General features: G+C 38.9%; 1 protein-coding gene across 3 annotated transcripts in view; it reads left to right on the top strand.

The window, feature by feature from the left end:
- The window catches only part of Satb1 (SATB homeobox 1), a 68,390-nt gene that overhangs the window by 26,025 nt on the left and 19,493 nt on the right, over positions 1–22,872 (top strand). For 2 of the 3 annotated variants that reach the window (XM_035451731.1, XM_035451732.1), the window contains exons 7-8: positions 7,514–7,726; positions 14,841–14,996. In XM_035451731.1, coding sequence (XP_035307622.1) covers positions 7,514–7,726; positions 14,841–14,996 — 369 coding nt within the window. The remainder of the gene's footprint in view (positions 1–7,513; positions 7,727–14,840; positions 14,997–22,872) is intronic. The other variant, XM_035451733.1, reaches the window with a different exon arrangement.

Consider the following 22,872-nt stretch of genomic DNA (forward strand, 5'->3'; position numbering starts at 1 on the left):
TGTTAAGTGTGGTCCCTGTGCCATCACTTCTGTCCCTGTGCCGTGCTCCTCTTCCAAGGGCACATCCTGGCATTGTCTGTATTCTCCTCATGGAATGGTAAGCTGTTAGTAATAGAAGGTGAGGAAGTGGCTAGCCTAGTGTTGTTTCTATGTTTCTGTTCATATCAAGCTTAAATACATTAATGTGCTTTGTTGAAATTCTTCAACTCTTTTGATACTATGCAGCTTAATAGTGATTGCATTTAATTCTCTGCAGCCGTTTCTTAGCCTTCTTCCATGATTTGTTCATGTTCTCCACACCTCATTCTTATTTTCCCCCATGTTTGTGGTAGAGTTATATGCATTGTACAAAGTGTGGTTTCTTTTCTTTCTCGCAGAGATCTGCCTGCCTCTGCCTCCCCAGTGCTGGGATTAAAGTCCTGTGCCACCACAGCTACCACTGCCTCCCAGCTGAAATGTGGGTGTTTATTTTTTTTATTTTTTATTTTTTTTGGTTTTTTGAGACAGGGTTTCTCTGTGGCTTTGGAGGCTGTCCTGGAACTAGCTCTTGTAGACCAGGCTGGTCTCGAACTCACAGAGATCCACCTGCCTCTGCCTCCCGAGTGCTGGGATTAAAGGCATGCGCCACCACCGCCTGGCTCTGAAGTGTGGTTTCTTATGGTACTTTGTGTACACATTGTGAGGCTTGGCCATGCTTCTAAGCACCTCTTCTTCTGATGCCCTTTTGCCCTTTGTCCAGAGTTCCTGGTTTATTTTGACAGATTTTACCTCACACCAGAGAAATCATGTTTCTTTCTTTTTTTTTTATGTGTCTATATAGTAAATATTTGAGGTCATAAACTCTGATCACACTGTAGATCACTAGCAATGGACAGTGGTGGGATGGGTGTGGCTTGGTGGCAATTCACTTGTGTCTATATCAGGCCATGTGCTGGGTTGGCTGCAGGCATTTAGTTTAGACTTCCCATTGAGGCCTACAAACATCCCCAGTGTTTACACTTTTTCCCTCCTGGGCAAATTCCTGTGAGACACAATCTTCTCTGCAAGAATAGTATCTCTAGTATTTATAAAGGTTTTATTTGTTTAGATGTTAACATAATACACGTGATGTTTATTTTTAGCCAAGGCACACTAAAATAAGAGGAACATTTAACTTTGAGGCTGTAATGTCTTCTCAGTTTTCTTGTTTTTACCTTGTTTTTTTTTTCTTTTTCTTCCTCTTCCTCTTCTCTTTTTTTGTTTTTTGTCTGACTCATTTTCCTTTCATCTTCAAGTTTTGTTTCTTTTCATCTTTATTTTGTTTATTATGATTGTGAGGATACAATTCTGATACAAAAGTAATTTAGTATTAATTCCTTGTTGGCAGTTGCTGAGCCTAGGAGAATGCCAGCTGTGATTTGTGTTTGACTGGCTTTGGTTAGACTGAGGGTCAGAAGACATGGTGGGGTTTTATAGGGCTCCTTCAAATTTTCTACAGCTGTTTTTCTAGTCATTATTGTTGTTTTTAAAAGGGTGGCTTTTGCACTGTGTTGTCTTAGGTTAAAACTTTGTATTTTTTAACTAAGATCTGTGTTTTTACAGCTTTAAAATTGTGTTCATTCTTAGCTGGTAAATTTAATATGACCCTTTAACTCAGTTGGGAGCAATAATTTTAAAAAAAATCAGTGAATCAAAAGCCACCCTCTAGAAATTCTGATTTGTGGTAGCATTCTTTATTTTGTAAATACAGTAATTACTAGTAATGCTTAGTCCTGGACCAAAAACTGCGACTCTACATAAAAGTCGGGTAATGTTTGTTGAATTCAATTAAAGGTCTTTAGACAAAGACAGCACTGACACAGAAGCAGATTATAGATTTACTGATAAGCCCTTGAAAAATTGAGCAAATAGTTGTATACTAAAACACACAGGATATGTGGTGTGTTTGTGTGTGTGTGTGTGTGTGTGTGTGTGTGTGTGTGTGTGTGTGTGTGTGTGTATGTGTGTGTGTGAGAAGAGTGGAGGGGGGACTCGGCACACTTCCTCATCATGGCTGTGAAGTGCTATCTGTCTGTCTGTCTGTACTTGGTCCTTACACACAACATTTGTGGTTATCTGTAGGATTTATTGCAGTAAGTGGTGAATTTTCTCTGGTTGTATGAATTAGTGTCTTTAAAAAGGCTGTTTTCTGTGCTTCCGATGAGGATTAGTGAGTTCATTTTTCTGAGCATGGACAACATGGTATAGTTTCATCCAGATACCACTTTTTATGCCTCTAAATGGACAATTTATAGAAAGAAAAGTTACTGTCCAGAATTATTTGTTAATAAATAGGTTTAACCTTTTTGTATTAGTAGTTGGTATTTCTCAGTGGAAGATATTGGGCCTTGTTTGGAGCTGTATTTATTTGTTTATTTATTTATTTATTTATTTAAATATGAGTTGTTTTGTGTGGGTATTTAGATGTTCATTGAACCAGCTTTTGCACACGCAAGCATGTATGTATTTTTCAGTGGTCATACTTAAAAATCATATACACGCGCCCACACACAGCTGCATTTAGTTCAGTGATTATACATTCATATGAATGCATGTAGTGTGTTTATTTCAGAGTGTATGCATTTCAATAAAAGCAGGTGCAGAGTGAGAGTAGGGTGTGAGTGTGGAGTACGAAAATACACACACTGATGCATATGTAGCGACAAGAGCTCTGCAGTTACATCGCACAGCTCAAGTCGGTGTGCTGTTTTTTCAGTAAGCACTTCCAACCCGAGTTCAAACATTACTATAAAATGTGGGAATAAAAAGGTAAAATTCTGATATGGGTAGAGAAAGACACTGCACTCACTGCACCCGATACAGACTATGGTAAAACACTGGTGTAATAGGTGGCATGGTTAGGGACTGAGGATTTTTTTAATCATTGACAGTTCTGAGTAACTTTCAAACCCTGGACTTCCTGTTTTAACTCATGAGAATCCCTCATTATCTCAAACGGGTTCCCAAATTAAACCACAGTCCTCTCAAGACTGTCTCATGGGACGTTCAAAAGTCTACCATTTCTGAAAATGTATGGTGAAATGTATATAATTGCTTGTTTTAGGTGATTCTCCCTTTCTGAATGATGGCATATGTTATTTAATTGCTACTGAAGATAGTAGCTTTTAGCATATGCTGCTCATTCACTTATGTCTACTTGATGTCTTTGTAATGGAAACCTATGGCCTGAAGTGAATTTCAGTCACCTCTCTGGAATACTGTCCTTTAAAGGGTATGATACAAGCAAATGTATTTCTTTAAAAACTTACATAAACCCAGAGTTTACCCTGATCCTGCTCAGTGACTTTTCTCACCCTTTCTCCTCCCTCCTGTCTTTGGCACACTTTATTTTCCAGTAAAATAAAGAATGAAGATGGATTATTCAAAACTGATAACAGTAATGGACCATCATATAATGTTTTATTGAATTTGAGCTCTGTGAATTATGTGGTAGAGACAAATTCGCCTGCTTAAGTATAACAGAAATCGCTCCTGTGTTCCTATAATTCTACAGTGTAATTTAAGAAAAGTCCACTGCCCATATCGCTATTGACTAAAAGGTAAAAAGCTACCATTATCTGGCGTGACAGCTCTTGATGAGTCTACCAAGGGACCGAGATGAACGTGTCTACTTATAACTTGCTTGGCATGATTCCACGAGCAGGTGGAATTTGGAAGTAGTCTTTCACCTGGTCATGTGATCGAGAGCTCACCAAACAGGCTGGTACCCTGGAAAATATTCTGTCTTTCTCTTCAAGAGAGAGGTTTCTTCAAATTATTATTATTTTTTTCTTTCTGAGGGCTTTGAAGTTCCACGGAGCTGATAAAATCTATTTTAATCAGTGATTATGTTCAGAGAGGAGACAAGCTGGAGGCCAGGCAGGCTTTTTGTTCAGATTGGCCATCGTCTCTTGCACTTATCTGCTGTTTTAAAGAACTCTTAATGAGCTTTGGAAGTCCTGATAATTTTTATTGGAGGCTTTTTCCTTCTTTTACAATTACTAATGAATTTTAATTGTAATAAGTTTTATAACTCTTGTTGGAATGTGAAAAAGAGAGGTTTAGGAATTTATCAGTAAATGAATTCTTTAACTGAAAAAAAAGAGCTTTCACTTAACGACTAAGTAATGACAATGCAGAGTAATTTGACCTTTTCATGTATACAACACGCATCTAATTATTTGTAAGATGTGAAGTCCCAAAGAAGGCAGCTTCTTATTTCCAGTGAAATTAATATCCATGGCATGTTGGGAACTCCCTTCACAACATAAAAGTTTTTGGATTCTGTTTAGAAACAAGGTTACTAATGATTTTACCTAATTTAGTTCAGTGCATTTATTGAGTACCTATGGTACACAGAGTGGGTATACTTTAATTTGGTACCTCTGTGATGTGACAGGGAGCATGGTCTTCACATACTATTTGTGTAGTGTGATGAATTGTTGGTAATGATGTCTGTATCAGTCAATCATGAGGAATTAATACAAATGACCTTTGGCCTTTCCTGGCCTGTCTACACTAGATCTGACTGATACAAAATAGAGAAAGGGACTATATACATACTGAATTCATTAGCCATTCAGCAACCTGAACAGGGCCAAGGCATGCACTCCAGTATCTGAATTATAATAGTAGTTATTTGCATCCAGATTATTCTACATTACTCTTAAGTAATTTTTAAAATTAACATTATCATATGGTTTCTGACAATATTTTCAGGCATTTCCACCAGGGGGCACTCCCCTCATTGAAAGCTCTGGGCCAAAAAAAAAAAAAAAAAAAAAAAAAAAGAAAAAGAAAAAAGAAAAGAAAGAAAATTCTGAACCAGTATACTGTCTACACTGGCTGCCCGGAAGCTCTCTGAAAGCCTGGGGTTTGGAACACTGTTGGGAAATAGGCATAGTCCAGGCAGGAAACCTGCACCCACTCCAAGGGATGATTAAGTTTGGGGGAAAGGGTTCCACAGAGGCAGCACTCATGTACTTACACATGGGGACGTGTGCTGACTTCACACCAAATTTTCTCCCAAGTGATAATCTGTCTTTTAGCTGAGCCACACCCGAGCTCAGTGTTCTATTCACAGGACTTAAGAGAAAGTGCTTCTGTGTTTTTTTGTTTTTTCCCATGGGTTTGACTTTCACTATAGTTCTCTGCTGTGGAACATTTTTTAATAGAGATAGAGATATGGAATATATTACTTTGTCCTCTTGAGATTTTAGATGTCTAATTTCAAGAGGTCTGGTGTAGGAAAAACCTAAATATTTACAAGGTATCTTTTGCCCTGATACATACATACATACATACATACATACATACATACATACATGTTTTACTGAATAGCCAGTAGCCTTATAAAGATAGATGTTTTACCAAGTACCATGCAATGGTGACTTTTTAGTGATGGCCCTGAGTGGCTTGGCTGAAAGGGCCATGGCATTGCTTTTGTAGTAATGTTAGTGGTAGCTTGTCATGACCACTATAATATACTCTAATGTTCTTTTTTTTCATTTCTGCAGTCTATATCCATATAATTGTTTAGTATTATTTATAACAGAAGTATAAGACATTGGGCTAAGATGACAGAAGTAACTATATTCTTATGCTTGAGGGTTTCGTGACATTTTGTACACACTCAATGCTCCTGTCTGCTTCTGCATTCCTATACAGTTGCTATATATTGCTTTACTAGCCACATTTTTTTCTTGGCTTCCTTTATTTATTTATTCATCTATTTGAGACCAGGTCTCACTGTGTTGGCCTTAAAAGCATGGCCTTACTGTTTTGGCCTTCCTGTGGATAGGATTACAGCCATGCCACCATGCCTGGTTTCAAAGGTTTGGCTGCTGCTGTTTGTTTTTTAAGTATAGAATATTTTGCAGGAGCAATGACTGTTGTGATTTGTGTATTCATTTCTATAAGACATATCCCAGTACAGGTTAAATAGCTGGATGGCTGCCTGCCTGTCTGAATCTAAGTTCAGTTTGGTTCTCAGTAGACACAGACCTAGTCGCAGGTACTAGTCGTGACCTAAAGGACAGTCTTAAGTGACATTTCTTATGAAAGTTCAGATATCATGTCCAGGCTTTGGTTGCAGTAGACCAATTGAGAGATTTATTTATGATTGACTCAATTTCCCAGAGCTTGCTGGAGGTTTCTTTTCCTCTTAAACACCAGCTTAGAAATCAAATGATTATTTTAAATGGGCAATGTTCTTATCCTATCTGTATCCATGTGCTATATCAGGCAACATGACTTGAGAAATTTGGAAGAAAACCAGGTTTATACTTCCAATAAACCATAACAATCCTCAAATATTAAAACTTTGGGGTGTCCATTTTGCCTTCTCTCACTCAAATGCACACATTTGACCATTTCTGCAGAGTTTTGGTGGAGGTGGCTTGTCCAGTCATTCGGAAGTCTTGATTGTGACTACTGTGAGTTAGTTGCTAATGTGTGTAAGTAATGGAAGCAGGGCATCTCAGTTTCCCACACATTACTGCATGTGTGAAGTTGAGGACAGGGAACTACTTAGTCTTATCACGTGACCAGAGTAGCCTTTGTGGTACATCTTCTTCATACTGTCCTCCAGATGCATTGGAAGGACACCAACCATTTAAAAAAACAAATTCTTCCAAAGGAAAAAGAAAACTTTTAATAATACTACATTGTTAAGGGAAGAAAAACACCTTAACTTAAGGTGTTTTCTTAAACTTAAGGGAAGTTTCTAGTAGTTTTTGAGTTTCCACTGTTACTAATAGTGATCTTTAGTTTTCAAGAGATTTGATGATACTCTCATCAATATGTCAAATTTTGGGATACAATTTTACAGTGTGGAAGAGTGGTTGTGTATTTCAGGCATGATCTGAGGTTTTTGAAGTTCAGATTTTTCAACCTGTTACCTACTGGAATGGTAAAGAACATTTTACAATTGCTTGTAGTGGTCTGTTTCTCTTTGAACAGCAAATTCAAATGGCCAGCTGTGACACTTTGTTATTTGGAGATTAAGGAATAACAAATTGAACAAAGTTTTAGTAGTCTTGGGTGATGTGTTGCAGCTTCATTCCTGGTATCTTCCTCAAGTGCTCAGTTCGTTCTTCTGGAAATGGCTTTGTGTCTGTTGTTGGCTGCCTGTGCCTTTGTCTGGCAGCTTGAAAACTGTACCATTCAATGCTGTTTGCTCTGGAGATTTCACTTACTCCTAACTTCCTCTGCCATCTTTCTATGAAAGATTTCACAGCAACTTAAGCTACTCAAAAGGAGGAGACCGATTAGGCCGGCTCAGTTTCTGCTACATGTAAAGCAGATGCTTCATAAAATGAAGGATACAATCGAGGCTCTCTTCTCCACCATTGCTGTTGGAGCTAATAGATTCCTAGAGAGAGATTCAAAGCCTCTGACTGCCCCCTTTCTGAGGGGCATGGAAAGGGGTAGGACACTCCCCTCACCCTGGCTGGAGCAAGCAGCAAGCTCACCTTGTGTCTCTTTTCCCCTGTAGGGATTGCTTTCTGAAATCCTCCGAAAAGAAGAGGACCCCAAGACTGCATCCCAGTCTCTGCTGGTAAACCTTCGGGCTATGCAGAATTTCTTACAGTTGCCAGAAGCCGAAAGAGACCGGATATACCAGGATGAGAGGGAAAGGAGCTTGAACGCTGCCTCTGCCATGGGTCCTGCTCCGCTGCTAAGCACCCCGCCCAGTCGTCCTCCCCAGGTGCTCTCACCTCTTCCTTGCAGTTCTTTGTCCTGTCCTAAAAATTTTTAATGATGACTCTCAGCAAGAAGTTGCATAGATATTTTTAAAAGTTCCATAGACTTGCCTGGGAATTTCATCCCAAATCACTAGTTTTGATGAAACACAGTCCATTCCTAATTAGGGAAAAGAAAACTGCCTTGTGTTGCTACAAGTCTTTGGGTTCTTGAGGGTTGAAGAAACAACATAGCTATCTCTACTGTTGTCACTACAGACACATTCTGTTCACCTCAGAACAGAAATAGTACTACCTGGTTACTGTCACTAGTTTGAGGATTGCCATTTGAATAGTAAATAAAAAATAAATAATTTCATTTATATTTATGCTTTCCAATACAGACTGCAGCTGGTACCAATTACATTATCATCTCATTTGTAATCTTTCATAATTAAGTTTAATACAATCCTTGAAGGGAGCTTTTAAGTGAGACTGATAAAGAATTCTGTGTGAATTCCCAGAAATGGGCACATTTTCATTTTCTTCAAAATGTTCCACTTTTTAGGAAGGAAAATTGAATCTACCTTCTAGTTAACATTATTGTGCATTACTGCTTTAAATCAAGTGTTAAACTTACTTTCACTACAAACCATTAGATGAAAGTTCAGTAGCTTAGACATAAACTCCACAAGCAAATATATTTTTCCATGTTTAGTTTGTGGCAGGTATAACCCATACAACTAAGATCAACTTTCAAAGTTGTTTAAAAAGTTGAGCGTGAGCGTGGAACACAAATTCAGAGTACTCATGGGATATAATGTCATAGTCATGCGTAGATGATTTCATCAACAATCAACACAGCATAGAAGTATAGAGAAATGAAGCTGTGACAGGAACTCTGCAAATGAGGACCAGGCACACACTCCAGCTATTGGTGGAGGTTCTTTAACTGCTGACAGAATGTTTTAAAGAAATTATTTCTAAAATCTATTTTTAATGGAAATCAATCTGTCTGAATGTCTGTAGGCTGTGATAAGTTAGTGCCATTGTGTGAGAGGGGTCACCATGTTCATGTATAAGCTGCCTTCCTACTCATACTGATTGATAACTTCATCTATAAAATATTTCCTAAAATACAGAACTAGGAACTCTGTGAGTATGTATATGACTTGGTTAGGTCATTAGATAAAGAAGTTGAAGACTTTTGGTGTTCTCCACACCCTTACTCTTTTGTGGAAACCATCCAGATGGTGACTCTGCACCTGGGGACACCAGCCTGGCCTTACCCTTTCTTGTTCTGAGGTGTCTAAAATTCTTCTTTAATAATAATGTGACTCTTAGCAAGACCATCTTCTCTTTTCAATATGCCCAGTTAATTTGTCTTTAAACAGCCTTCATCTTGTAGAATATGAGAAGTCTTATTTTCTACATATGGTTCTGATGATCATGATAATCTGTATTCATTGTTTTCTGAGCCAAAGTTGTATTAGTTCTTAAGTGATATTTCTTTTCATACAATCTTAAGATACTATTCAATATATCAATATTGAATATATTCAATATATGATATATATTCAATTTACTGTGTGTGTATTTATAAAAACACTATATGTCATGCTATATGGGATAGAAAATGTATGTAATTTACTTTATCCTAAGTTTAAGGTTTCCTAGTTGGGACACCCTTCACAGTGTTTGTTTGTTCTCATCGGGGGTTAAGACTAACCAAACTTGTAGTTGGGGTGAACACAGGAAGTGGGTAGGCACTGTAGCTCCCTGGTGAGAAACTTCCAGATTTCTCCTAGTGTGGTTTGACTGGCTGTCTCACCAGATCCAGAGGTGAGTGTCCTGTCTCTTCCTCTGTCACTCGGTTTGCTTTACTCAGTGTTATATCTGTGCCACTGCCAATTGGTTACATTTTACTGTTAAAGCAACACAGCAAACTACAAAAGATGATCTATTTATCTCCCTGCATGATGTCAAGCTTGGAGACTTAGAACTGTGTTGAATTGGCCATTGAAGTTACAATTGAACCCCAAGAGAGGTTCATGTGCCCAATACAGGTAACTAAACTGGAGCAAAAAGGTGGGAAACACCACAGAGACAGCCTCAACACTGTCTTCAGTTTTATACATTATCAAGAAAAAGTCTCTGTGAAATCACTATGCATTTGGAACCCATTTTGAGACAAATCTGGGCTGGGACCTGAACTCTGATTCCTTCTGAAAACAAAACTAAAAATCCCATCAGAGGTGAAAGGAGAGGTCCTTGGTGACTCATGGGACACACAAGACAAGGTTAAGCCTGGGAGACTGCAATCCCTTCTGCTCCTACAGTATGTAGCTCACTCACATTTTGGGAAGAGTTTTACAATGTTCTTGGAGTATCCTAGACCAAGGAGCTAAACTATTGTGAGGAACTTAGATTTTAAGTCATCTTGAATATGGGACTTCCTTGGATAGTCTCCACAAAGATGTCCTACAAATACTTACTGGGAGATGGCCCAGCTATAGGAAACAAAGCTCACAGCTGACCCAGCCATGGCATGATCTCCCTAGTGCAGACCTATTTTGGATAATCCAGTAGAGGCAACCATGAAGGTCATTGTCCTCTGTCTGAGTCTGGGCCAACCCCAATTGTCAGAGGCATATTTTCCTAAGTTTCATGCTGTAATGAACAAAGAAAAAAAATACCTTGTAGTTGCTAATGGTTCACAGCTCTCTAAGCACCTTCACATACATTAGTTCATTGAATCCTAATACCAACCTTTTGCTAGGAGAAAAATGAAAAAACTGAGTGAAGGGTTTTAATTAAAGTTTTCAAATCCTAATTAAATTTGTTGCATTTTCCTTTACCTCACGACATCTCATCAAAATACACAGTTTTAAGAAAAGGATGGAAGTCAGAGAAAATGGGAATTTGTGTTGTTAGATTAGAAGGAAGAATGTTCGAGAATATTGTCTGGATGAAACAAATGTTTGACAAATGATCTATTTGGAATGACTTTGCACAGTGATATTTCTGGTATTTTAAAGAAAACCCATCTTCGAAACCTTCATCATAAGAAAGGACATTATGGTCTGTCTTACAGATTTGATTTCCGGCTATGTTGTGCAAAGTTGCTTAATGATTTTTAATAGAGGGATTTTTTTTTATAAATAAAAATGAATGATTATTTCATGGGGATGATTTGTCCTGCAGAACAGATAGGCTTAAGCTAATGCCCTCTCCCTTAGGCCTTATTTGTAGGTGTTACTTGTGTAATTTTATACATGTTGACTCTTGGAGCTAATTGCCCAATTTTAACTTCTGTAAGAACCATCTGACAAGTTGTGATTTTTAAGTGAATTATACCGTCCTTTAAACTCTTTTGCATCTCTTCCTGGGATTCTTTAGCTTCTTCCCAAGTAAGGTGTGATGTTTCACAGAATTGTATTAGGAAATGTACTAGGTCCATGTAAGGATCGTGCAATTCATCTGGCCCTGCATTGCTCTATCATTTCACAAGGAATCCCTCATGGTATGATGAAACATAGGCTCATCTTGGCTCCAGGTCCAGTTACAGGCATGAACTCAGCACATGAGGAGAGTGTTTCTTGTTGTGGATTCCTGGGAAAACATTGACTTTTATGTACTTGGGGATTGCTTCCCACTAATGATTGTCTTGTAAAGGGTATGACTTTTTCAGGTCTAGATTTGAAAAATAATATTGTTTCTATGAAAGAAAGACAGCTCTAAAAAGTTCAAACCATGACTGAAAGCAGTGTTATATAGGACTGTTGTCCATCCAACAGAATTATTAAGAGGAGGAATAAGTATACATTGGAAAATAAATTTATATTAGACTTTTAATGTTAATTATAAACCATTAGCTTCTAAAACTTAGAACCTAATGACTAGACTTAGCAAAGGGCTTCTGCGAAGCAGGCCCAACAAGTCTTGGTCTCTAGAATGTTTTCTAAATAACAAGACCCCACAGAAGAACATACGCCAATAACTCCCTGGTCTCTGAGATAAGCACAGATTTCAGCAAGTTTAGAGTTTAGCCGGGAGCAGGAGGCAACTTACTTTACCTCTGTTATAACATTTCCAGTTTTAAAATAGAGTAATGATAGCAACTACTGTGTTTCTCTACATAGTTCAAAGGGCTAAGATACGTTCACACATAAAGCAGCCAGTGGATATCAGTCTCCGGTCTCATAATTACTGAAGAAACATAAAACTTTCTTCTTGTATGTGTAAGAGCCGTATGCTCTACAGGTACAGCACACTTACCCACTCAGACCAAAGGGTATCAGTCTCATAAGTCTGAAAGTATGATGCATTTGGCAATCAGTGAAGAAGCAAACTAGAATTTTCATGTACAATGTGTGCTCTGCGGCGCAATTTTAGTGAAATGAAAAGCAGACCCCAGTGCTGCAGCCTGTGCCCCACACGGGAGGGTAAATAGAAGCTACGGATCTTAACCACTTCCCTGGCGCCACCGTAATAATGGAGTAGTGTGCCCTACCTTGATAAAAGCTATTCCGATTGCAACTGCATTTATTTCACCTCCTGTGCTATTTGTGGAGAAGAGTGAAGAGTAGTTTGTTTTGCCTGGGATGAACTACTTTATGAATTTTAATGGATGATATAATATTAAAAGCTAAACCAGGATTAAAGATGACTTTTTTTTGTACTAAGCAAAAATAGTACTTAGTAGAGTGGAGTAGAAAAGATTTTTGTTTCCATTTTTTACCTGGGGAAAAATTCAGCTTTCATATTTTGAAAAGCTGCCCAAGTCAGTTCCCCTTAAGCAGTAGCTTGTGTTTAGGAAAAAATGTGGTTCTAGAATTCTAATGGCTTATCTGTGATAAGATGCATATCTGGGCAGCAAGAAGAGCTTTGCTAAATACTTTTTAACTGAGTAATGCAGCCAGGTACTAACTGTATATTTTTAAAAATTTCCCCACATTCCTTTCTCTTAATGCTTCTTTGCTCCTTCCTCCCCATGAGGAAATGAGTGGTTTTTTTTTTTTTGGGGGGGGGGAGTTGGGGATTCTTGCTTCTTGGTTCAAGTTGTAATTGCTTTGTAGAAAACTTCAAGAAAATTTTAGAAACAGAAACTTAAACTCTCCAATTTAAATTTTACAAAAAAAGTGAAAATTGTAAGTCCAGGTGAAATCCCAAGATTCCTAAAACCAGAGCTGTTCCTGTTGCTACACAGATTGCTACCCGGGAACGGGTAGCAATTGTCTTCCAGTGTGATGGACTTTGGGGCCCCCATTTCCATAACATTCAATTTTAAAAGCAATTGAAATGGCTTTTCTCTTTCATTTAAGCAGTGAGAAAAATAGGTATTAGAAGGGACCCCATGGGGTGATCAAATGTATCCCTCTGCCTCAGAGCAAGACCACCCCAGAGCAAAGTTTCAAATCTCACCAAAGCAACTTTGTAGGCAATTTATGGTAATGTGTTAACTCTTCTGCTCCTAAAGTGCTGTTTAGAAGATTATGGCTTCAAAGCCCTGTGCGTTTTTTTGTGGCCTCCAGTCTTAATGTACCCCTTGCTGGTATAGACCCAGAACTGGAAAAGGAGCCCTGGAGATCTCTTGCCACTCCCACTGAGAACAGGTGACAGTGTTACCCATCCTGTTGTATTTGTCACTTCCTGAGGTGCAGCCAGCCATTGCACAGCCTGATACTTTCCTTCCACTGCTGGGATTGGGGTGGAGGGGGTCTTGTTTTGTGTCTTGCTTCTGGAGGTAAGTCAGGGACAATGACTTTGCTTCCAGGCTAGATGTTTGAAGGATTCAGAAGGTACATTTCAAGGAACCTATATTTACTTTCAAGAACTTAATCTCCTTCTGGGGCAACCTCTGCTAACTTTCATGCAAACTGTTTTTGAGGGGAACAGATAGAAATTAACTCGGAACACCACAGTTTGATATTTATTATCTGTGCATCCACCTAATGTGCTTCATTTTTCTGTTGTTCAAAGTTTACTTCACTCTCTGGAGAAACCTTAGTCTCTCCATAGAAGGCCCTATGAGTGAGTTCCTTATTGTTTCTCTTGGCCAAGAAGCATGATCCTGTCTCTATACTAAGATTTCCACTACATTTTCACCAGTTTCCTGGGAAAATTTCAGCTAATTGTTCATAAGAAAATTTTCAAGACCATTTCATTCAAATGCATGATAAAAATTAAAATTGGAATTAAAAATAATAACACTATCATTTTAAGGTTGAGATTTGGTTTTCAAACCACTAGTCTTTGTTGGTTGAGATTTGGCTTTCAAACCACTAGTCCTTGTTGGTTGAGGACTTTTTTTTTTTTTAAACTATCTCTGCTTGGTACAAATTTTTGAGTGATTATACATTTTGAATATATTTGTAGAGTCACTAATGATATAGTTTAACTCACAGAAATGTTCAATTACATTCTAAGAAACATTTTCTTCTTGTCTAGTTCTATAAGTCAAAAGGAAGTCATTCCTAGCAGAATGCCAGGAAAAGATGAAATAATCAGACAGAACAGCTTGGACATCATGTGTGAAATGCAACCAGCCTTTACGATAATTGAGCAAGGCTTTCTACCTGTTCATGGATGGATAGAAGATTTAAATATGCAGTTCTGTAAATGGCTTTATTATGGAAGATTTTTAAAATGAAACATAAGAGGGAAAGGCATTTTTAAAAAGTCTAAAATTAAAAAGGCCATAGTATATAACGGCTATCAGTGAGGTAACTCTCTATTAGGCACTGGGCACCCAGTGAAGACACAGCACTGTGCATTATGATTTTAATTGTGAATTTCCTTTGTTAGGGCTGGAATGGGAGGTAATTGGGAGACAATTAGTTTAGTGTTTTCAAGTCCTTGAAGCCCCTCTCTTTTCCAGAAAACTTACTTTATGGCATTATTTTTCCTGGTTGTCATCTGGCAGTTGCTGTCACATTATGGATGCAATCACCTGTGACAGTGTGACTTCCTTAACTTAAGCAATCTGATCTCAGGGCAATAACTAATGTCGAATGACCGCACTGTTGATCACCTTGATCATAAAAGGAGTAATGGTGCCCAGCTTGGATGCTGGGCCTGAGAAGCTTTGAATCAATTTGGCTAATGAAAAATGACAGCCATGTTCAAAATGTTTTGTAGGTGAAAACAGCTACTCTTGCCACTGAGAGGAATGGGAAACCAGAGAACAATACTATGAACATTAATGCCTCCATTTATGACGAGATTCAGCAGGAAATGAAGCGTGCTAAAGTGTCCCAAGCACTATTTGCAAAGGTTGCCGCCACAAAAAGCCAGGTCAGTACCACTATCAGGCAGCAGAGTGTTTATCTGCCATGCCTGTACACAGTCAACGAAAGACATGTTTGTTCGCTGGGAGGCTGCAGCCTCCTGTACTATGTAGAGAACTCTGCTGAGCAGTAGTGTTGGGGTGTAGGTTGTAGACACTGGGTTCCCTGGACCCCCCAGCAGCCACTCCTAGACCAAGAATTTCTTGGGGGGGGGTCTCTGAGACAGTTAATAGTTGCTTTCAGAAGTGGACTATCTTGTACAGTTTACTAGGGTAGAGTTTCATAATAGAACATGTAAATTACTATTGCTTCATCATTCCTCAGATGGTGTTCAATTTTATTCTAAAAGCATCATACAACTTCTTTTACAACTAGTTTACCTGTGGCTGTTTGGTAGTTACTAAAACAAACCACTTGCATATGAGTGATTTTAGTTTAAACTACACTATACTCACAAAACTTGTCCATCTCTGATGACTGCATAGAGTTAAACTGGCAGTCACAGACCTTTTCAAGTTTAAAAACAACAGCCAGATCATAGAGCCTATTACCAGCTCTCTTATTTAAATAAGACTCTCCTATATTGGTAATTATTTACTCGAATCATCTGCTAGAACAAACTCGCATTGTGTCTTAGCCCTTCACTAGAGCCAGGAATACTTTTTAAAAGCTTACAATACAAAACTCCCTTCCCTTTCACCAAAGGACTTGGTAACACAGAGGTGGGACTTAAGGGCACACAAGGGCTTGGGTGAGACTTGGAATGTTACATAATTCTATTTTCACAATTATTAAATGCTTTTTTATATAACATCCTAACTGTTGTCAATATGTGATAAAATGGACAATTCTGGGAGTACTTACATCGTGAAAATTTATAGCACAATACTTTTTGGCGTTTCCTAAAATTTTACTCTGTCTGCGTTAATAATGGTACTTAATTGGGGTTTTACTTTAGAAACATGTTGCTCCTGTTTAAGTTGTAGGCCGGATGAATACTTAAGGGATATCTTGGAAATGTTATATAAAAATGATTAAACTCAAGCTGTGGACTGTAAAAAATTATAGCTTTATAGGCCGCATGCCTGCCTTACCCTTCAATCACTGTCAAAGTGATAATTTCTACAATAATATGTTTCTTTTATTGTGAGATTCTAAACATCAAGTACTGTTTAAACATTAAACTGAATTGTTTATGTTACTGCTGTACTCAGCGTGTCATACATCAGGCCACCGCAATCTCTCATGGAATGTAAAACTCTGTCATGAATCATGGCTTGCATATCGGAAATTACTGTAATTTTGATTGGAAATTACAGGGCTCTTGAAATGTTTCTAATTATGATAGAATGTTAGAACCGCTTCAAACCTGTGTGCATCTTCAGATGTCTTCATTTACATGCCAAGACTACGCGTTAAGGAGAAATGTCCTGTCTCACTCTCCCCACCCACCCCAACACTCTTGTTTTGACTACTTAGTCTAATTATGATGAGGATCTCTTATTTAAATATATATTATTTTGCCTTTCTTTCTGATCCTACACCCCCCACCCCACCCTGGCCTGTCCAGTTACATAATAGACTGCCTTCCTATAAAGGCCAGGCACTTTCTCCAAATCTCCAAAATGGAGGAGCTAGATACACATTTTTATAATCAGGTCAGCCATGAAACAAAACTAACGAAAATTTATATTAAAGCTTTCAATTCGCATTGTTTAGTTGCCTGTCACCTGTCATTGAACTCCATCTGCTACTTCTACCCCTCCCTGTTTCCTTTGTGATAAGTGCTTAGCCACCTGTGGCTTGACTCTTTCTTAAGTGATTGCAGAGAATGCCTGTGTTTGGAACCATGTTGGCTAGTGGAGGTCTGCTTGATGTCCGGTGGTGTCTTTAAGCCTCTTTTTCATTCTTACCTGTCGTTCTTTGAGCCGCACATCTACATTTCTATAGTATTGATGAATATCTTCTGAGCATCTTCCATCTGTCTGTGTCCCAAGAATACCCCAAACTTCTCTTCCTATTAGTGGCTGAAGAAACTCCAAGAAGCCAGGTAGAGGCTGTAGGCCAAGTGGTCATGTGACTCTCATCCCCTTGAATGGCTGTTCCCTATCACTAATGTATTCTACTTCCTGCAACATTTTTGTAGTTTTTCTTGGTTATTTAGTTTAGACATTATACCACCCTCCTTGTGAGTGAGAATTCAAAGATTGTATGTATCATAACAGGAAATCTGACCAACAAAGGTATTGCTGAATTTAGGTTTTGTTCTTCTGCTCTCATGTTTCCTAAAGCAAACAGAAAAGCTTCAAAACTGACCTTTACATGGTAAAAATTTGTAACTTCTAAGAAAATTGTTTACTTCTCAGATAAGTGATCCTGAGCTCATCAGAAGAAAATACCATCCTCCAGGAGGGTTGTGTATAAAATACAATGTGTGCATATCAGCCTTTAGGTTATAGAGTGCTATACACAAATGGACAGTGTTTATAATGTAAGAGATTCAGTCCTCTCCATGCCGGAGGATGATTTATTTATCATGTATTTATGTATTTGGAATATCTTCCATTTTAAAAGGAGAGCACACTCTACAGTGACTAATGCATGAAGTATTTTGTCTAGAAGGAACCTATCCATGGTGATTCTGCCTTTTAGCCAGTACTACATCTCATCTCATCTCCTTGATGAATAATAGAAATGAGATTGTTTTAACGCTAAAAGAAATGTCTAAATGAAATATGTGGGTGAAGACTGAAGGTAGGCCACTTTTGTGCTTGGTTAGAAAAGCCAGCTACTGCAAACCTGAAAGATGATGTTTCTTGAACATAATGCAAACAGCTATAAGAATATACTTTTTATTTGGGACATTCAAATAGGCAGCCGTTTTCCCGGGTGAGTCAGATTGGAATTTTATCAAACATTTAGTCTGATAACATTCAAATTATTATGTGAGCAGGATTTGCTAATTTTACTGTTTTAAAAAAAATAGTTGATTTGGGTAATAACCATTACCGTGTCAAGGCTCTGTTACCGTTCATTGGCTTCAGTGTTTTCATATGGGAGATGGAAGTGGAGTTTTTTTCCTTAATAGTGGCAGATGTTAGAATCTAATTTTATTCCACAGAAACCCCTGGAGGGCTCTGAGACTTCAGGTGTGTGTCCAGCAAAGGGACATTAACAGCACCATAGGCCTTGCCTTGTACATGTAATTTTCACATTGATTTTGTGTTTGTTGAATAGAGCCTGCAGACCCAGCTGCATGGGCAGAGTCGGGGGCTTCTGCCATGTCTCCATCCTCATCAGGAAATGATTCCTCTCTCTTGCTTCAAGAGACAGGGTATTTCTAGGTGCAGCAGGGAGCTAGAATGGTTACATCTGACCGGACACACTTGTGCATTGTGATCTTTTTCAATCTCCAAAGGGATAGGACTCTGGCTATAGTGGGTTGGGCTGGATTCATAAGGAGAGTTTATTTTTGTTTTTTAAGCACACAAAAGAGGATTTTTACTGCAGAATATCATGAAATTTAGAATAGACCAAATAATTTAAAAAACATCTGTGTTTCTTCTACCAATTTCAGACACTTTTGTCTGTGAGATGAAGAGATGTAGTGTAAATTAGAGGAACTCAGGTCTTCAGTGTTCCTTGGGTTTAAAAAAAAAAAAAATCCAGCATCACTCTGATCTGTAGGTTTGGTTAGTTGAGATGTCTTAAATAAAATCAAACTGTCACAAATAAGTGGGGCTAGAACTAGGGCTGAAAAATGTAGTGTATAAAAGAATTTATAGTAACAACTCCTAGAAATAAACCAGAGAACCTATGACACTATATCCTATCATGTTAGGGAAGGCACCTTTGCTTTTGTTCAAGCAGAGTTGAGCTGGATAGAAGCTGGGTAGGTGTTAATTCATGCTTTTAGGATGTTGGCGTCACAGACTTTGCTGTGGCACGATTTCACCTGTGAAGGCTCCTATTTAAGGCACCCAGGAAGCCCCACAGACATGTGAGTCACAGTTTCTCTTATTTCTGGTGCCACATCTCTTGGGAGCATCCTGTGAGATCCCTGCACTTTGGCCTCAGAGCCCATCTCCTACATGTGCAGAGAGAGGCCCCTCGATGGGAGCTATTTCTTTGCAAGCTGTTCCTAGTCCTTTGTAGCTGGGTAGAGCCAGACCCAGACTATTGGCAGCTAGGTTTCTCAGGGTTTGCTTGCCTGCAGGAGGAAGGGCCAGAGGAGCATTGATGAGAACAAAGGAGAAAGCTCAGAGCAGACCTTACCCCTGCAGCTCCTATCTCCTACTAGGTCAAGTTTAGCACATGCTTGACAAAGCCCTGTACTAGATTTTTGAGTAGGAAGGAAGAGTTTGTTGGTCTCCTCTTTAGGGTATTGTTGGTAACAATTGCTGATAATGTCATTCGTGTTAGTGCTGGGAATCCGTATACTTTTTGTTACACTTTTCCAGAACGTTGATCTGTCTGTCAATTTCTAGTTGAATGCTAAACCAGGCTATTGGAATCAATGGCTCTAAGTGCCAGCCAGCATTGTCAGCATGGCAGTCCATTATTGCATGTCAGATGATGTTTTTCAGGACTAGTTAAATTTGTGGATCTGAATAAGATTGGATTTCTGTGCTCTGAAACAAGCACATGTTTTGGTAAGTCTAAGGTTCGATCTCCCAGGTCCAGCATTATTAAGTAAACTGTGTCCTTGCCCAGGTTGTGCCTAAAACGTTCCATAAAGGGATATTTTACCCCTTAAGTATTGTTCCTACCAAAGTCAAGCGAGAGACCTTTGGCTCTCTTGTTACTATTTTGAAATGATTTAAAAAATCTCACTTTTTAACTTCTAAAGTTGATTATATGAAAGTCATAAATACATTTTTTTGCAACCAGTTTATTAGGTTTAATAGTTGCAATTCATCGAGTGCAGTTTCTGCATTTGTAAGCACTTTAGGTATAATTTAGAGAGAAAGAACTCTGAACACTGGAACAGCACCGTAGAGGGTCTTAGGAAGGAAGTGAGGAAGACCACGGTGTGTGGCCACTCAGCAGTCACTCATCCCGTTACAGAGCTTGAGTACTGTTAGAATCTCCTCTAATACAGGCCACCTGTCATCGTGAAATGATAGCAAAAGCCACAGAGTGTTGTCGGGGACCCTCAGGGAGCCATACTAGAAGCTTTTGGTACTTAGGTTTCGGTCAGGTCAGCTCTTAGGATAGACAACATCAGCAAAGATGGAAGGGAATGGGCACCCTGAAGCAGGGTGGCTGACAGTGGGCATTCACTTGAAGACTGCCATCGAGTTAGACCACACAGAATGAAATGCAGGTATGGTCTTCTGGCCAGTGATCTGCCTGAAAGTGGAGTTTCTTTCCGGGGGTTCCACTTATCTTTATGTTTTGGTCAATGAAGGTTTTAGTTTAGCTTCCAGTCCCCCCACCCTTCACATGAGGACTGAAAATAAAGGCCACATGAAATGGACAATGAACATGAGTTTACGCAGAATGACAATAGGAAAATAACTCTGGAAAAAACTACACATCTGATTTTCCCATCAAACAGGGATGGCATGGGAGGACAGAGAGCCTGGGCAGAGAATTCCACCCACTTTCCTGCCGTTAGCATCCCAGAAACTAACCTTAGCAGCTTAACAGTTTTTAAAGAATTTGTTCTAAGTATTTTTTTGGATTGAGTTCTTTTGCTTGGTAAAATGACACAAAATCATGAATCACCTACTAAAAAGTAAATGTATGTGTTTTAAAGACATGTAGGAATAGAGCCATTCTATAATTGGCTGCCAAATAACTTGTAAAATACCAATTCCAAACCATTTGTGGAGTTGATTTCTAATTGTTTTTTTTTTCCCTAAGTCTTAGTTAATCTACTTCTGTTATAGGTTAATAGAAAAAAATCTATTCTCCTTTGATTTTTTTCAGTCAGCAATTCCAGTTGCTTTTGTGTTGTTTCAAACAATTCCCTTTTCAAGCAGTATACTTCAGGAATTGGGTTTCAGCACACTGTTTCATAAACTGCCAGCCTCCTCGGCTGCCCCAGTGCCTCTGATTCTGTAAATCGGATCATAGGCAGCATGCTGTCGTATAATAAGGTGTCTGATCCTTATTACCAGTTTGTTGATGTACAGACTCCTTCAAATTGACCATCGCAACACATGGTTTCCCTGGAACTAGCTGTGATAATTAGCGTGGTTCTAATGAGACAGAATGTCACTGATCTTGTGCTGAACTGTCGAGTAGCGACACTACGGATGGGAACTGTCAGAGCCCGCCATCTGTGACAGCGCTTGGCATATTCCAGTGGCAAGGTAGAGCGTGCTCAGTAGAGTATTTTCAAACAAATGGCCCTTTTCTTCACGAGACTCTGCGATCTGCTCAACTGGAAGAGAATGGATGACCCAACTTTGTCCTACGTGAAGCCTATTTTGACATTCATGTAGGAATATTGGCTGTGTTCAGTGTTTATGTAAGAGAGGAATCTTTTGTTTAGCAGGTGATTTTCCCTGTTACGTGTGCATCTGTGTGTGTGTATGTATATATGCATATATGCATGTGTGTGGTAGCCTCTCCCACTTGCCCCATATTGTCAGCTAACAGTAAACCAGTCACTTCAGATACTTTCCCCTGATTTTAAAATTGCCTTGTTTAGGAGAGATTTGTTGGGGAGCTGCAGATGGGTTTTAGTAATGAAGTGGTCTGAGTCAACAGAGGGAGAGGAGAAGTGGAGAGAATTCAGGATGTGGGCAAGAACACACAAGAAGAATTAGAGTGGACAGGACGTTGAGACTGCAGACTCCAGAGAGGAAGGACGTTTTACTGGCGTGGAAGTCCAGCACTGCTTATCATTCCCGAATACGCTTTGTTGCTCTTTATTTCCTCCTCTCTGCAGACCACACAGGGCTTGTTCTTCAGAACATTTTCACTAATCTGATCAGGCAGCCAAATACGCCGGGAAAAGTGCCTTAATGATCCCACTAATTACCTCAAGTCAATATGAACTGTATTATTAGACTGAGGGAAAATATTCCATTAGGTCTCCCCCTCGGGAGTTTCTCTGCTTTGTGATGTCACCGAAGCCTTCACCCTCTCGCTTGTAATTAATTTTATTTACACACGCAGGCACGCACAAGGTCACACCTGCAGAACCAGCGCTGGCCAGGGAGCTTGTGGTACTCCGGCTTAATCAGATCTGTCATAATTACCATTCTGCGTGTTTCTGACACACGCTGTGAAATATTTCAATTTAACTGCCGCTACCCGCACAACCAGATGTAGTGCGAGTGTGGCTGCATTGGAAATATTATTCCGAAGGATAAACTCTCCCCTCCTCCTCCTCTTCCCCCCCTCCCAGCTAATGTGGCACGGAAGCTGATGTATCCTGTAAATCTTGAATGCAGCGCTAGATTGATAACAGGCGATTAGACAGTTTAACCACAAACAGCTTGTTCATTTTTCACAAATGAAAACCACATGTGGTGTAACTAAAATTTCAGCCGGCTTTTTTTTTTTAAGGGTTTGGGTGTGTATATTTGTGTAAAATGTCCTTAAATAAAAATAAAATGCAATGCAAAGAAGTTAAGTGCTTAGAAAGATGGAGCAGTTACCTAGTTTGGTTTTTATACAGATTATGTATCACAACTTCATCAAATTCCTTTTTTTTTTGCAAACAGAACAAAACTTAAGTGGGAAAAAAGACTGTGGTCTCCAGCGAACTTTCTGGGCATTGTTTTTTAAAAATATTTCTTCTTTTGCACTGTGGGCATGTAATAGTCCTTTGACCTTATGCCTTTTTTTTAAAAGAGTTAACCCTCTTTAAATGAAAATTTTGAAAGAGTTTCTAAGATTGAGCGTATGTAATTTTCCAAAACCAG

Source organism: Cricetulus griseus (assembly GCF_003668045.3).
Source record: "Cricetulus griseus strain 17A/GY chromosome 1 unlocalized genomic scaffold, alternate assembly CriGri-PICRH-1.0 chr1_0, whole genome shotgun sequence".
Classification (NCBI taxonomy): Eukaryota; Metazoa; Chordata; class Mammalia; order Rodentia; family Cricetidae; genus Cricetulus; species Cricetulus griseus.